General features: G+C 33.9%; 2 protein-coding genes across 2 annotated transcripts; one reads left to right on the top strand and one right to left on the bottom strand.

Moving 5' to 3' along the window:
• The first annotated feature begins 7,301 nt into the window (after positions 1-7,301).
• LOC100801966 (L-type lectin-domain containing receptor kinase S.4) lies at positions 7,302-9,302 on the top strand. Its single transcript, XM_003532575.5, has one exon. It carries the CDS (start codon positions 7,302-7,304, stop codon positions 9,300-9,302), a length of 2,001 nt encoding a protein of 666 aa, XP_003532623.3.
• A 468-nt stretch (positions 9,303-9,770) lies between these two features.
• Positions 9,771-16,898, bottom strand: LOC100788365 (dynamin-like protein ARC5). Its single transcript, XM_003531002.4, has 15 exons — positions 16,493-16,898; positions 15,911-16,420; positions 14,759-14,892; positions 14,571-14,663; positions 14,398-14,461; positions 14,028-14,076; positions 13,791-13,873; positions 12,989-13,146; positions 12,823-12,883; positions 12,083-12,145; positions 11,603-11,703; positions 11,083-11,140; positions 10,571-10,903; positions 10,147-10,311; positions 9,771-10,050 (listed from the first exon to the last, which is right to left on the bottom strand). Exons 1-15 carry the CDS (start codon positions 16,808-16,810, stop codon positions 9,985-9,987), a joined length of 2,256 nt encoding a protein of 751 aa, XP_003531050.1. The 5' UTR covers positions 16,811-16,898; the 3' UTR covers positions 9,771-9,984.
• Between the last annotated feature and the right edge of the window lie 170 nt (positions 16,899-17,068).

Below are 17,068 nucleotides of genomic sequence, written 5' to 3'. Positions count from 1 at the left end.
AAAAAGTGCGACAAATATATCTGGTTGTTAACTTTTGTCCGTCACCGTTAATAAAATAGTCAAGTTTCGAATAAGTGAAATATGAGATATATTTATCTTTTATTTATAGTAGATTATGACTAATTATTATAATTTGAAAAAATTTGTAATGATTGATACACTATTACAATGTTTATTTTTGTGAATTGGTACAATGTTTATTTTCGATAATCTATTGTGATAGACAAATTATGATTGATAATTAATATTATTGTTATTATTATGTTTGTTTTAAATTATATTTGACAATATATTTTTTAAGTGATTATTGTAATGTTATGTTTGTAACGATAAAAAAATGACGAAAAATTATCTTAAAATTATATTTTACCCTTGAATGAAACAAAATTTTGAGTCTAACAAATTAGTCCAATAGAAACATACTGATATTTAGGTCCAACAAAAAATTACTGATATTTTCATCCAACAATGATAACTTATTGATATTTTGGTCCAATGGAACGAAATGATATTTAGGTTCAAAAAAAATTACTGGCATTTTTTTCAATAAAAAAAAATAGTCATCTTCGTCCAATAAAAAATTATTGACATTTACGTCCAAAAATAGTATTTTATTGACATTTTCATCCAATCTAATTAACATGATCACCTTGGCAATCATTTCAATGACAAATTTGTCTCTCTGTACCACGTAGACTATTTTATTAACGATGAAAAACAGAAATTAACGGCCGGATATATTTGTTGTACTTTTTACACTTTCAGAGACTAAATTTTATATTTTTATCTTTCAGGGACGCATTTATTAGTGAATTACACATTCAGGAACAAAAATAACTATTTACCCTAAGCTTAACTATTTAGTTTCACTTTATTTCAACATGTGTTAATATTATCCCTTTTAAGTTACCACTTTTTGAATTTTGGACTATGATCAACAGATAGTACCTCTTCAAAGTTTTATTTAAGTTCCTTATTTTAAGAGACTAATGTGATAATGCTATATACTTTCAATGATTCAAATGTCATTTTACCCAAACTAGAACCACTCATTTACAAATAACAACTTACTCTGTTCTATGTAAAAGATCACTGGATGTACCAAATTTTCTGTATGAAACACAGCCTTAATTTGTATTCTTCCCATCATTTCCCACCTTAATAGGGTGGTATTGAAGCATAGCTCTAAAGCAACAGTAATTTGACTAGTGAAGCTTTAAACGGCTGCATGTGAACTAAAAATTATTTTGTTGTTAGGAGTCAATTTTGAAGTGTCAACATATAATGGTTTTGGGGATCTGACTGAGAAAGAAGGAACTTGTAAAGTGTAGAATAATTCACTCAAGAATTCTTTCAAATCCACTTCAACATTAATCAGCAATAACAACCAATAAACAATTTTATTTTGACCGTAACAACCAATAATATATTGTACAATATGTGTGTTTGATATTTTTATTGCTTGGATCACCGCCAAGTTTGGACTCTGGCCGCTACATTTGTTGAGAAAAGAAGCAATGGCAAGCGTAATTTAAAATAGCAGTTAGGCCATCTTTATCATTCATCAAACCTTGTCGTGAAGACAAGACCATTAATAGTACTATTAATAGAACATGCTGAAAGCCAAGAACAAAAAATAACATATGCATGCTCTAAGAAAAAAAAAAAAATGGGAGGAGAAGATCGTACATGTCTCATCAACATCTTGAGGTGTTAGTGTCATTGGTATTAGGTTGAAAGCGATCCAAAGTGCTACACTTGTTTGATTGACACCATGATTGTGTATGCATATCTCATACCTCCATCTAATGCTGAAATTTGGGCCGTGGATTTTGACCCACTTGACATACTTTGACTCACAAAAATACTCTAGCAGTGATAGCTACGCAACCATTATTACAACACAGGAATGTAATAGCTCCAATAACACCGGATTAAAATTTGAGTTCAATCAGAATGCACGGTCAGTGCAATTTTTTTTTACTCTCAACCAGTCAAAAATCACGTTCAGTATGACTTAAGGTAGTTAATATTAAAATCAATAAATTTATCATACATCATATTTTATAATTGAATTATACTATAATTTTGTAGGCACATTAGATTTTATCTTAAAATTTTGAAACTTGAGGGTAGTTTTGATGTTAAACCTTAAAAGTTGGATTCTTCACTATATAAGTATCTTTTTCCCCTATTAAAGTGTTTATAACTCTTATGCAATAAAAATAAAATAATTACAAGTGGAACATAAAAGACAGAAACTGGTCTTAATATTAATATTACTTAGAAGAAAAAAAAAACTATATTTGTCTTGCTACTTGCCTTAAAATTATTACCATAGTGACCAAGATGATCTTTTAATTAGTGTCCATCGCTTGCTCCGCGTCTATGGCTGCGTGTTGTTTAATTTGTACCTTTGAAAGTTGAAACATGCTGATCCGTTACAGGTTCAATAATAGGAAATTAAAGACTATTATCCACCACAGATTTTGAAGGAGGCAAAGGAAGAAAAGAGGTTGATTGATATGACATGGGAAAAAACTTAAAAGGTATGCCATGCGTTTTCCTTGTGGAGGGCATGTGTACCAACTTGAGAAAGAAAAAAAAACTGCTCTGTGCCAATATCTATAATCCTGCAGACAATTTTCCACTGTGTTTTCTTGAATTATCAAATATATTGGTTGTTATGTGTAGATAATGAAATTGAAATGATAAATAAATTCCAATGGTTCTCCTTTTTTGGTATTAATTAATATCATAATTAAATTGTTCAAAATAGGGCTAAAAGATGTTAGCAATGATTAAGTTTCAACATTTATACCGCAGCTTCACTTTGTTTTTAGTTTTGCCCAAATCATTGTAACGGGAGCGTTTGATTGCTTATTTGTGCACCAGTGTTAATTATTTAGAATAGACTCTTTGAATTAAGTTTTTGGTAGTTGTTATTGTAAATATTAGTTGTTAATTATTGTTGGTAGTTAAATTTAAACCCACAACTTTTTTTTCATTCTCTTTTCATTTCAGCAGCATCAGTTAATCTTATATCTCCTATGATCAAGAGAAAAGGTAGTAGGTCATGAACAAAACTTTTTTCTTTCAAACTCGATTCCTAATGCTTTATTCAATGAAAGTCCAAATTCTTTGTGCATATGTTTTGATAATTGATTAGGTTGTTATTAAAACCTTTTTTTGTGTATATGCATAATTTCTTCCATGTCAAATTTCTCCCAAATTTGCAAACGTTTGTTAAAATTGATAATAATTTTGTTTCTGGATAGAGTTTGCCTAACATACCTAAATTTCACAAGATTTCGTTGAGTGGATTGTGAGAATTGGTTAGGTCATTCATATATAACTCATTTGTGTAGGTTATAATTTTACTTGTTTTTTTTTTTTATCGCTGATGTAACTATATTTAAAAAATAAGATATTGAAAAGATATCTTTAGTTGACTACAGATGGTTATTTTTTGGGGAAAAGAATTAAAATTTTATATAAAGTTGTCGTGACATTCAGTCTATTGTTTTTCGAAGGTAAAAATTGCAAAACTGTATTTGATAAGTTTGATATATGTTGACCCCTAAAGCCAGAGTGCTTTTAAGTGATATATTTTTAAGGTGTTGTAGTAGCAAAGAAATGAAGAACAGAATCAAAGGTATTTTTGTATTTTTCTGTGTAAAAAAGGATATTTTTATATTAAAAATAAAAAATATATATACCAAACGAAAATTAATAAATTTGTTATCTCGTTTAATTTAGAAATTTACTAATGAGTATGTGAATTTTATGTTTCAAGTTTTACAAATGTTAATACATGTATACTTTTTAACATTCTTTTTAATATATTTTTTATTATTAGATGAAAATTAATAGAAATTACAAAATTTTATTGGTATCACTTTTGATTTAAAGAGTTTTAATCAAAATTATATAATTTTGACACTTTTAATCCTTTATATTTTCAATTATATTATGTTTTGACTTTTTATCTTTTAAAAAGATTGATTTAATCCTTTAAAGTGCATCAAAATAATCATTTAAAAACAATTATTATTTTCGATTTTGAGATATGATTTTAAACTATTTTTTGACTGATTCAAGAAGTAAAACTTTTATATTAGATTTATATACATGAAAATAATAGAACTCAAATGTTGTTCAAACATAAAAGATCATAAGTATAATAAAAATCATGTGAAAAGTAATCTAATGAGCAACCAAAAAATTAAAAAATCAAATATAATATTCTTTTTCAATTGTTTGTAAGATTTATTCAAATGTTGTTCAAACATAAAAGATCATAAGTATAATAAAAATCATGTGAAAAGTAATCTAATGAGCAACCAAAAAATTAAAAAATCAAATATAATATTCTTTTTCAATTGTTTGTAAGATTTATTTTTTTTCATGGGATTTTATCATTTTTAGGTCCTTTTTAAATTCAAATATCAATTTGATTCCATAGTTTTCTTATACATGAGTCAATAAATTAATATGAAATATCTTCTATAAATTAACTTATACGTAAGCTCTTTTTTTCGAGAAACTTTTTTATTTTTTTATTTTCTTTTTCATAAATATTTATGGATTTTTTTAAAAAAAAAAAACTCACGATTTAGCTAACTTCACAGCAAATCGATGTAATAAAGTAACATAACACATTTGTATTTGGTTTTTGTATGCTTTGATAGATGATAAAGGTATCCCTTTCCTTTTAAAATAGCTGCATCGAAAGAATTGAAACCTATGAATAAAGTTTAATGTGAGCTTTGGGATTGAGAAATTGGAAGAAATAAAATTTATTTATTTTCAACGTCTCTAGAAATCTTCAAAGCTTCCAAGTGGGGTCTAATTTATAACTCGGTTAGCCCATTTGTATCCCAAAAGCCATACATTGGGGTCAGCTATTCCTCTTTCACATTGAAGCAATTGAAAAGACTATCTGATTTGAACATAATTATAATTATGCGTTTGACATTAGTTGTAAATTGGAACATAGAAGATGATTTCAATCATAATTTTTTTGTAATCATGCAAATATCAACTTGATCATGCAATTAGAAGCAATAATTTGTCTCGAGGAACCTAATTTGCTCACATAGCTCTTATTCCACAGTGTTCTTGTTATTCTTAACTAATGGGAATTTGCCTCCGTTTAAAGCCTTCTAAACAAGTTGTAAGTTGTTAATATAAATATCCAATTGCTATCGATTTAGGCATTTAGCTACCTTAAATGGATAAGGTTGAAACTAACTAGAAAATTGTAAAGGAGAATTGGAGAAACAATTCATTGAAGGAAATGACGTGAATACCACCCCTTTCTGGTCAACATTTGAATATCAACTTGTCCAACCCATTTGTGCATGGTTTCAGACTCAAGCTCCATAGCTGCCACTCCCCAGTGGTAATAATTCATTGAAGAGTCATAACTTCTTTTTTTAAAACAAATTTAATCCAATGTTTATCGACGTTCAAGATTATAACTGCCTACGTATGAAGGTAATATTGTAATGTCTTCTTACGGAATGTTGTAATGTCATTGTCACTTATCTTGTTTTTTTTTTCCTTTTTTCTTCTTCTCCAACACTTAATCCACTATAATAAAAGGATATGTTAGTGCATGTTTGATTTCTTAGAAATGACGTGACATGTATTCTAATACAAATTCAACTGATATATACAAAATGAACACAAAAATAAAAATTCTAATTCGTTGATAAAATTACACTTATTTCCAACAAATATTTGCGAGGATAACACTTTTACTATAATTCTTTAGATAATGAGAGGTTTAGATGTACAATTGATAAGTTACTTTATTACTAGTATTATTTACGATCTATAGCTATTATAATGGTAATACACACTTTTCATCTCTATATATTTTAAATTATTTCTTCGCTTAACTAGTATTATAAACTATATCACTATTATATTTTAACATCATATATAAAACTATTTCATTATTTACATATAAAGTCTAATTTTAAAATAATTATACATTCTCATTTTTTATTTAACTTTCATTATCTCTATTCTATTTTATTTTTAGAAACATATAGAGAGGCACGTTCCTTGTTTCTCACCACCTATTTTTACTCATTTCTTCTCTGTTCCTATTCAACTAAATACCTTTCTTCCTCACTTTATTTCCTACATATTTTCACTCATCCATTTTATTTCCATCCATCTTTGATCTATGAGCTTCTACCGGGTCAGGTTTCTCTCTCCAGGAACATAAGGCCCGTGATCCTAGAAAATTACTGTTGCCTGGTTTCGGTACAAAAGAACATCTGACACTTGAATAACCATACTGCTATTCCAGAGGTCCCAGATGGATTTAACGTGCTTGCTAATCTAGGACTATATGTATATGGATTCAAGATGTTGGTGTGTGTGCAAACACACAAGTATAAATAATTCATCGACTATTTTGTTGTCTACTTTAAACCATGTGTTCCTCTCAGAGTTTCTAGGTAGCAAGTCGCTTGAATTTGGCAGATGCAGAATCAAATTTGAGGATATTTATCTTATTAGGAGGAAAGTTCAAAGTAGTAATAAACCAGAAGTTTAACTGAGTTTTAATTGAGTATTTTAAGAAAATAAAATAGAAATTATTGAAAAAGAGTGACAATAGATAACAATAAAGAGTGGTAACACTGTATTAGGCACTTCTCACTTGGACTTTATCTTGTTTATATAAGTATTCAAACGTTTTTTTTTTTTTGGTCGGCTATAAGTATTCAAACGTGATTGATTAAATTTGTATAAGTAATTTATGACCATTTTGTACATTTTTTAATTTATTAAATCGCGCTGTTAATTGTTCTAGATGGTCTTCACATACATGTTTTACCGGTATCCTACAATAATCACGTGATCAAACACGTGTTATCTTTTTCTTAAAGGTTTTATTTCAATTCTAACTTCATCCCTTGATGTATTCATTTTTAATCTTATATTTTTATAAGATACATTTATTCTTTTTCTCACTATTCTAATGAGCTACACTTAATATTTTTTTACTTCAATAGATTTTTATTTTAGTACTGGTAGGCATTTTTCCGTTACAAATCATGTCTGAAGCCTTTCTTTTCTTTATGTTTATTTCATTAATATCATTCTGAGTTATAAAAATGATACTCGCTTCCAAGGTGTATAATTCCAAATGCAGTATTTATAGGCTCTTTCTGCAATGCTGGCGATGCTGTGTACCACCAAAACTCCAGAGAAATTATAATCCCTTTCTCAGAGTGCAGTGGTCTTATCTTTTTCAGCAACCAAAAACCAACTTCACAAACATGGCAATGCATGCATTTGGCATCCTTTTGGGTGTTCTTTACTCTCTCTTGAGCTTTGTATCCTCAGATATCAATTTTGTAAAATATGGGTTTAAGCAAGCAGGCTTGAAAATGGATGGAGCTTCTTATGTGAGGCCGAATGGCATACTTACCTTGATAAATGATTCCCCCAAAATCCTTGGCCATGCATTCTATCCATCTCCTTTGCCATTCAAATCTAGCAAAAACAAATCCATTGTTGCAACCTTTAGCACTACCTTTGTGTTTTCCATTGTTCCCAAGTACCCAGAACTTGGTGCACAAGGCTTTGCATTCGTCCTAATATCCACCAACAAACCAAAAGGGTGCCTCATGAATCAATATTTAGGCCTCCCAAATGTGACAAGTAGCCTAGAATTCTCAACCCGGTTCCTAGCCATAGAGTTTGACGGGATACAGAACCTGGATCTTCATGACATGAATGATAATCATGTGGGGATAGACATATCCAGCCTCATCTCTAACATATCTAGGCCAGTGGCATACTACTTGTCAGATCACAGCAAGAACATTTCTTTCAGTCTGAAGAGTGGAAAACCCATTCAAGCATGGGTTGATTACAATGAAGGAGAGATGTTGATGAATGTTACAGTTTCTCCTTTTGGCATGCCAAAGCCATATTTTCCTTTGATATCATTTCCCATAGACCTATCCTTGGTGTTGAATGACTACATGTATGCGGGTTTTTCTGCTTCCAATGGTTTGCTGGTAGCTGAGCATAATATACATGGTTGGGGCTTTAAAATCGGAGAAGCAGGACAAGAGCTAGATAAATCAGCTGTTCCACTTATTGGGTCAAGTACTAGTACTTCTAGTAAGGTGGTGCACAAAAAAGACTTTGCAGTAGGTATCACTTTAACAAGTGCAACTCTTTTTATCTTGACAGTTATAGGAGCTTTTCATGTCCTGCGCAGATTAAGAAATGGGGACGAGATATTAGAAGATTGGGAACTTGAATTTGCCTCCCATAAATTTAAATATTCTGAGCTCCATTCAGCTACAGGAAAGTTTGGGGATAGCAACCTTATTGGGTATGGAGGATTTGGTAAAGTCTACAGAGGAGTAATCGCAAGCACAGGACTAGAAGTAGCTGTAAAGCGAGTTGCTCCTGATTCAAGGCAGGGAATCAGAGAATTTGTTTCAGAAATAACAAGCATGGCACAACTAAAGCATAGAAATTTGGTGCAGTTACATGGGTGGTGCAGGAAGAAGGATGAACTCCTCATTGTTTACAACTATGTACCAAACGGGAGCCTAGACAAGCTTCTGTTTGAAAATGAACATCAAAAGAAGAAACTACTAACTTGGGATCAAAGATACACGATCATTACTGGTGTTGCTCAAGGGCTGCTGTATCTCCATGAAGAATGTGAACTGCAGGTTGTTCACAGAGATGTAAAGCCAAGCAATGTCCTTATAGATGAAGATCTCCAACCAAAGCTTGGCGATTTTGGTCTTGCAAGGACTTACGAGCATGGAATTAATCCACAGACAACGAATGTTGTGGGAACACTAGGGTACATGGCCCCTGAGCTCACAAAGACTGGGAAAGCAAGAACAAGCACAGATGTATATGGGTACGGCATACTCATTTTGGAGGTAGCATGTGGAAGGAAGCCAATAGAGCCACAGAAAAATCCCGAGGAACTGGTATTGGTAGACTGGGTTAGAGAACTACATCACCAAGGGAAAATCAGCAGGGCTATTGACCCCAGTTTAGATGAGTATGACAAAGATGAAGCTCGGCTTGTGCTTAGTCTTGGGTTGTTTTGTGCTCATCCCAATCCTGATTACAGGCCTAGTATGAGACGGATTGTCCAGTTCCTTCTGGGAGAAACCAGCCTTCCTCCGCTTCCTCCGGACATTCACTGTGAAGATCCAACAGCAATAAGAAAATGCCCAAACAACTTTGCAGATGATTCAGGCTCTTCAAGTTCTATGGTGTCTTCATCAAAATATTGAAGTCTTACATGCTTTGATGAGGTGGTCTCAGCTACTGAAGCCACTGGGTTGACTTCATAGATATTGTTGTAAATAGCAAAGCATATTAAAGAACCACATTGTTTTGGATAATGATATCTCTACTCAGGGAAAGCAATCCCAAATCTTGCTCATTCTATGATTCTATTATCCATGATTTTTTTATATATATAAATATAGAAAACCACTCCCCTATATACCACGTTCTATTCATTTTGAGGTGGATAACAGACATATTGGTCAGTCCAAATCTTTCATAATCACAACCTAGTTTAGGGCTAGAATCAACAGCATACATGCCATGATTACTGATTCAACTCAATATGTGCTGATCCAATGTAATTTGCTTCTGTTAACTTGTAGGCATATCTTAAAATTATTCTTGAAACTCTTGAAAACCAGATATTTGTATGTGTAACATTCAATAATAAGAAATTCTAACCCACAATCTATTCTACAAGCACAGGAACTGACTTGAGACTTTGAGGAAAAAATATTCAGTTAACTACAGCAAAGAGTCCTCATAATGAACATCTAGTCATCCTTCTTCTACAATAAGCCATTATGTAAGCACGAATATAGGAAAATGAAAAATCATAAATCTATAAACCTCATGCCTTTTTCATTTGAAAATTATACTCAGCAGTTCCAGCAGCTCACATATTCACATGGTTTGATTTTGAATTAGCTGCTCATGTATCATTCTAAATTTCTCTTTGAGCCTCTTGATCTGTAAAACCAAAAAAAGTTTAACATTATGGACAACAAAGTTAGCATATCTGGAAATTGTTCATGAGAAAACCATGTTATATGAATTAAGAAATACCCTTTTCAGTTCAATTTCTGTCTCTCTCTTTTGCTGCCCAAATGAGTGCTGCAGATTGGTTATGTCAAAAACATTATCCAGGTCATCTTGAAAAGCAGATTCTAGGTCTTCCCGGAGAAGAGCAGGCAATTTGTCCACAATGGGCATCAAAAGGAAACAATTGAACTGCAAAATATTAGGTATAAGTAGTGCATAAAAGATAGAAGAAAAAAACGGTGAGTCTAAATTATTTTATTTTTATCATAATAATCAATAGCCCCAAATTAATGTATTGTTAGTGTCTTGACATATTATTATCTTGTAGTTGTTAGTTGTAATCAACCTGAACAACAAACATAAAATTTGAAAGAATGAAAAAAAATACATGTAAAAGCAGGGCAGGAGGAAATTCATAGGCCAACCACAAAAAAGAAACATCAGAGACCTTTAATTCTGTGGAAACCAAGAAATATTCTCTAATGCCATGAAATATCTGTTGTACCAAGCCATAAACAATTCTTTCAGATGAAGGTGCAAGCCGCCTATTCCAGAGTGTACTATCTAGAAGATCAGCAAGCTTTGTTTCTGTTGTCTGAATGGATGAACTAGAATCAGTGCCAGAGGCCACATGGCTGAGTTTTACATCCGGTTGTGACTTTGTGTCTTCTTTCTCATGTGCACTTGTTTGTGATAGAACAGTTGCTGTAGGATTATTACAAGCATTGGAATGTTCTGTTCCACCAAATGAATCTAAGAACTGACGTAACCCAGCCCGACTCTACAAAGTTGACAGTGACAATAGAATGAAATATAAAATGAGCCATGAAAACTTAGCTTAGCAGATAATATATTATTCATTTGCTCTTACAGTTTAAGTGGTGGATATAATTATACAAGCCTAGCTAAAATTCAAAGTAGGGAGCATGTCTCTGTAAATGCCCCTTAAATCAAGTATACCTTATTGTGGAGAGACCATGAAACATATCTTGTGGTGCTTACCAAGTCCTCCATACATCTGTAGCAAAGAAGCATGGAAAAATGGAATTTAGAAACTAGCAAATTAACAAGCTGCAATACTAATATTTAACATGTATTATGAAAAGGGATAAATTATGGATGAGAATGCGAAGATGAAACATATATGATTCGTGGTTGCAAAGTTAAGTTTGGCAATATTATCACATCACATTTGGTACAAATCAAGTTCATTTTTTAAGATCAAGGGAAAAAAATGCACCCTAATATCAAAAAAGAATAAGCGTGAAAAAAATTAAGCGGAAAACACAAAATCATGATATAATGCAAGACTTCCATACATTACACTTGATGTTCTCTTTTAAAAGCCAAATTATGCATCATATTCCTCATACTCAAATTAAGCCCATGATTATTTATTTTGTTTTTTTTTTTTTCATTAAAAGACTCATTTGCCATATGGAAACAAACTTGTAGCAAATGGGGACAAGTGGTGGTTAACTTTTCACGGCATGATTTTTCAGTAGATTCTGCAAAGTTGTTGAAGGCAGAGGCAACACGCCTGAGGAACACCTCATGGCCACTTAGATATTCACTATCTTTCTGTCAAACAAAATACATAAATAAAATAAATTTAGGAAAATGACAAACAAATAATTGCACAAAACTCTTAGGATATTGCAAAAGCATAAACAACTGATTCATAAAAATTGTCAATAACAGACTATCTCAAAAGCATAAGCTATATACACCCCATGAAAGAGCCCTTCAAAATTGAATAACTGATAATGAGCAGACCCACCCCTACCTTGTGCTAAAATGCACTTTTATTTAGAATAATAGGGCCGGCAAGGATCAAACTTTAGGAAACTTGCTCGTGGATACTCTTGATATCATGTCAAGAACTAGGTATCCTAAAAGCTGAAGCTGTTACGCTAAGATTCAAATATTTTATATCTTACAAAAAATCCAAAGAGAATACCTGAAGAAGAAAAACAGAGATCGGAAGCAATCTCTTGAGTATATACAACAGTCTGGACCCCAACTGTGTCAAGAATAGAGAATTAATCAATTAGTTAGACTTGGAATATGAGGAAAAGTGAATATTTATTTTTCTGATAATTCAAAGAGTACAACAAGGATCACTATATATACAGCTTTGATCATAAAAACTATGCTATAATTATTGGTGTCAAATCAAACCTGATTACTATAAATAAGGAAACCTTGACCAATCAATCTAATTAAATCATGTTGGGAGGGGAATATCCATCTTGTGTGCTCTCAAGGTCCCCGACAAAGATTTGTCACTGCTTTCAGCGGGGACAACTTCGTACCAATATCATGGTTACAAAAAAAAATCTAATTAAATCAGTACTAAAAGAAATGATGCACATGTTTCATATTGTATACATGTAACAACACTCTCCCTCAAGCTAGTGAATGAATATCTAATATCTATCATTCCTAGCTTGCCAGTATGATCTCAAAATTGTTCTGCAGGTAGTCCCTTGGTTAGAACATCTGCCAACTGACATCCAGAAGGAACATATGCTATCTCTATAAGGCCATTGTCTAACTTTTCCATAATGAAGTGTCGGTCTATTTTTATATGTTTTGCCCTATCATGCTAAACCAGGTTATGAGCAATGCTACTGATGAATTTGTTGTTGCAAAAAAGCTGCATCAGAACGTCATACTTAATTTTTTAGCATTAATCACCTGATGAAGAAAAGGTTCAAATGTGTCACGAGCCTTCGCAACAGCAATTACACAAGCAGTCCTGGTTACTCAAAATAAAAATTATTTTAACATTTAACAATTAGTAGTATACAAGAATGAATAGGTAAAATACACACAAGAATGAATAGGTAAAACACAGAATTACCTAGAGTAGTTTGTTCCATCATGAATGTCTTCAACTCCACATGCGTTTACAATTTCTTCCCGAGTAATTGGGGGACACTTGATTCCTCCAACCAAAAAACGAAATTCAGCCATTGCCCGATGATATTGTGCACCACCATAAAGACGCATCCCTGCATTCTGTATGCATGGATAGACTGGCTTGTCAGATTATAGAGACAAAGTAAACTGAAAATATAGGACTGTGAAATGTATGTATTATTTATGTATACGGGCATGACCAATGAAATCAGAATCCCGTGTATAAAAGTGTTTTCAGTAGCAGCAAGAAGACAAATCTCTCTTGGGTCCCAATTCTAAATTCCAGCCCCCCCCCCCCCCCCCCCCCTTTTCTACCTCCCCTACCCTGCTTATACCTCAATTCTGTAACAAATTTACCCCCCACACTCCCTCCCATCTACTGCCAACTAGCCAGTTAGTTGAGCCATTCTCTCTCCAAGGTGCATTGCTCCTTTTAACTCTCCCAACATGCACCTTAGTGGTGGACTTTGGGCCTGTATCATCATATGTTTGCTAAACAAGATTCTGAGAACATGTTCACCCACGCACAAATATAAAATTCTTACAAAAGTAGTAATTAACAGACATAACTCCATAGGTTATATAAATGAAATCATCATCCAAATGAAAAATAAAATGGCAATTATGAGTGTTTTTAATAAAGGAAAATAGTAAAATCAAGAGTAGTTAGTTTGTTATCCTGTCCTCTGCAATGAAAAACTAATGCAGCACATAAGTACAGTAAAGAGTAGGCCAAAACTTACAGGTATTAGCTTGTGAGGGAACTGAACACCATCAGCACCAATAAATGCACCTCCATTAATTCGTTCGTCTTGCAGTGTTTCACCTGTAAAAACAATAAATAAAAAGTCAAGCAATTTATTTGCCAAGGGAAAGGGGATATCCAAATATGGTAAGCTTGCTTTTCAATTACTGTGCATTATCTACTGTTGAATAGCTTATCCATAAAAAAGAGCTAAGGTGAAAAATAGGAGATTTACCAAACTTATCAGGAGGTGCAACAACTGTCCCTTTAAGCAACAATGACAACTGCATAATAGAAAATATGCAAGTGAGGGAGGAAAATATAGGAGTACATCTTCAAGGTTCATGCATTGTGTATGAACTCAAACAGCTGGAAAAAATTAATTAAAAGCATGCATATGCAACTCCATATTGAATAAGACAGACAAACAGTTCTGCTCCACAAGCTAAACATCCCAAGATTAAATGCCCCTTCCCTTGGTAGAAGTTCTAATATCCACCAACAAAGTAAATTTACCCAATAAAGAAGGGTCAGATACAGATACTGACAATAAAAATGAATGTATGACTATTAGAGTATAATATATAGAAAGCATATTAAGAAACCTTGGTCAAGAACATATCATGGAAGGCTCTTCCTTTCTCCTTCAGTTTGGCTTCATCAAGTGTGCTGTGTATAATGTGAAAAAAGAATAAAACAAGTGATGAAAGGAAGATAGATAACAGTTATACTATGCAGATCAAGTACAACAGAAATAGTATTTAACTTTAATACATACCTCAATTCTTGATTAATGTCACTTAATTTCCTTGTCACACTCCGGTACTCCTTCTCGAGAAGTGGAATGATCAATGGTACATTATTTATATACCTAGCAGGATCATTATTAAGGGCTCGGCCATATATAATATAAAAAAAAAAAAAAAAACCAGACAAACATAAAACCAAACTATAGTGTATATGAACCTCTTTTGTAGCAATTCTTCCAGAAACAGCCTAAGTTTGCTCACGCCTATCCTACTCCTTTCCTGCTTTGACAATGCCCTGCCCAACTTCTCCTCCAAAGATGCAACATCTTCTATCTCTCTGAAGCAAACCGCCTGCATCCATAAGTACAACTAAATAGATCAAGGAAATGAAATTCTCAAGTATCAATACACCAAACTTCTTAACTCATAAATTATGAATTCCTCCAAGGGAATTACAAACAAATAAAGAATGAAATCTAAGGTCTAAGGCAGTGGCATTATTCTGTTTATTTATTATTTGTTTTAATTACATTTTTAGTCCCTTAAGTATCATGATGTACAATTTTAGTCTTCTAGGTTGCAATTGCACCAATTAGGTCCCTCTATCTCAATTTCATTCAATGTTTAAGTCATTAATTTGCTCAAGATGGAAAAAGAAATTTATTTTCTTGTTCATTGTTGTTATATCATAGCCACCTCTCTAGGTCATTGTAATTCATATATTATGTGTTTCTTAGCTTATACATTGTATTTACTCATTGTCATGCCATGTCAGCTAATTTTGTTCGTATAATTGCATGGAATCGTGACAGGGAGACTTGATTGTAAATGGGAGAAAACTTGAGGAACCAAATTACTGTAATTGAAACATGGGGACCAAAATGGCACCTCACGATACCTGATATACTAAAAATGTACTAGTTACCTCTTTTACCACATTATCCGCTATTTTTTTTAGCCATTGGACAGGCATGTAAAATAATGTAATAAAAAAAAGAAAAAATGGTATACACTCGCAGAAAAGAAGATAATGCACAATACTTTTTCTTTTGTCTTAACCCTCTGATTTATCGGACAAAAGAGACCCTGACTAATCCGAAATTCGACTGGGAGAGAAGTAAAATCTGAATAAGAATTGTTTCTGTCAAGGACTGAACTCAAGCAGTACCCAGGCGATTCAACCTTAACTTCACACATTAACCACTTATGCTCATTCACTTGATTATAATGCACACATACTTGACACCCAAAATATTAAAACGAAACAAAATAAAAAGCAACTTGAAGGGAAAATGAGAAATCCTAGAGAAACCATATATATATATATATATATATATATATATGAAGGGAAAAGGAGCATAGGCTTAACCTGTTTGAACTCATCATTGGAGCTATGGAGATAACCACTTCCACACCCAACTCTTCCAGAAGGCACGGACGTGAAGAACGGAGAATCACCAAGAATGCAGCCGTCGAGCGTCGACGGCGGCGGCGAGAGGAAGACCTCAACATCAGAAGGACGTGCAAACTGAGGAATCCTGGTGTCCAGCTTGGTGGACACGATGACTGTCCTGGCCAATTCGGGATCGACCTGCATGACGACGCGCCTCGTGGTGGCGTTGCTCCAGTCGCTGCAATCTTCAAGGCAGAGGATGATGAACTCCTTGTGCTGCATCTTTTCCCGCACCAGCGACTCCACGGCACGCGCCTGCGCCTGCAGAGCACGGTTCTTCCGGCCCGGAGCCGGCGCGATGAGGCCGGGAGTGTCGATGATGGTGAGGTTGGGGCAGTACTTGTATTCAACTTTGATGATGATTTCTTTGGCAGAGAATTGGCTCGTGTCCTGCTCCAACCTCGCATTTTCCGCTTCAATATATGCCTGCAATGCAATTAAGTAACTAGTTTAAATCAGTTAAGTTCTTACTAGTCAATGCGAGATTAAGGTGTGGACCTGGATTTGGGGGAGGGATTTATGGTGGGAAAGAGAAGGGTCGGAGTCGGAGACGAGGTGGCAGGAAGGGGACTCGCATTGAGGGTCGTATTTCATGTGGAGGGTGATGGGGCGGCGGGTTTTGGTGCCGCCGCCGACGTGGTTGAACTGGAAGCCCATCAGGGCCTCGACTAGGGCGCTCTTGCCGTCGGTCTGGTGGCCGACGACCAAGACGGCGGGGGCGTCGAAGGGCGTGTGCAAGTCCTGGGCCAGCGCGTGGAGCTCATTGTAGCCTTCGTATAGCCTCCACTCGCGCTGCTCCTCCTCCTCTTTTTCCATTTCCCCGCTCAATTCAGATAAGTGCCCACCACACAACACACTGCTTCATTGTGTTTTACTTTTTTGACTATTATTCTATTCTGTGTTCCAATTTGTTATTTACGATTTTACCCCCTATAGTAATATGATGGACTGTATCTTTGTGCCCTAAATTCCCAAGTGGCGGGAAGAGGGAGCCGTGATTGGATGCGTCACCAACAGTCAAAAGAGTAGCTGCGTCATTCACGTGGGATGCTTGTCTCTCTGTATAGAAATCAT

The sequence above is a fragment of the Glycine max genome, chromosome 8, assembly GCF_000004515.6.
Source record: "Glycine max cultivar Williams 82 chromosome 8, Glycine_max_v4.0, whole genome shotgun sequence".
Lineage (NCBI taxonomy): Eukaryota > Viridiplantae > Streptophyta > Magnoliopsida > Fabales > Fabaceae > Glycine > Glycine max.
The sequence above is the reverse complement of the archived record's forward strand: the minus strand, read 5'-3'. Positions and strand labels throughout refer to the sequence as shown.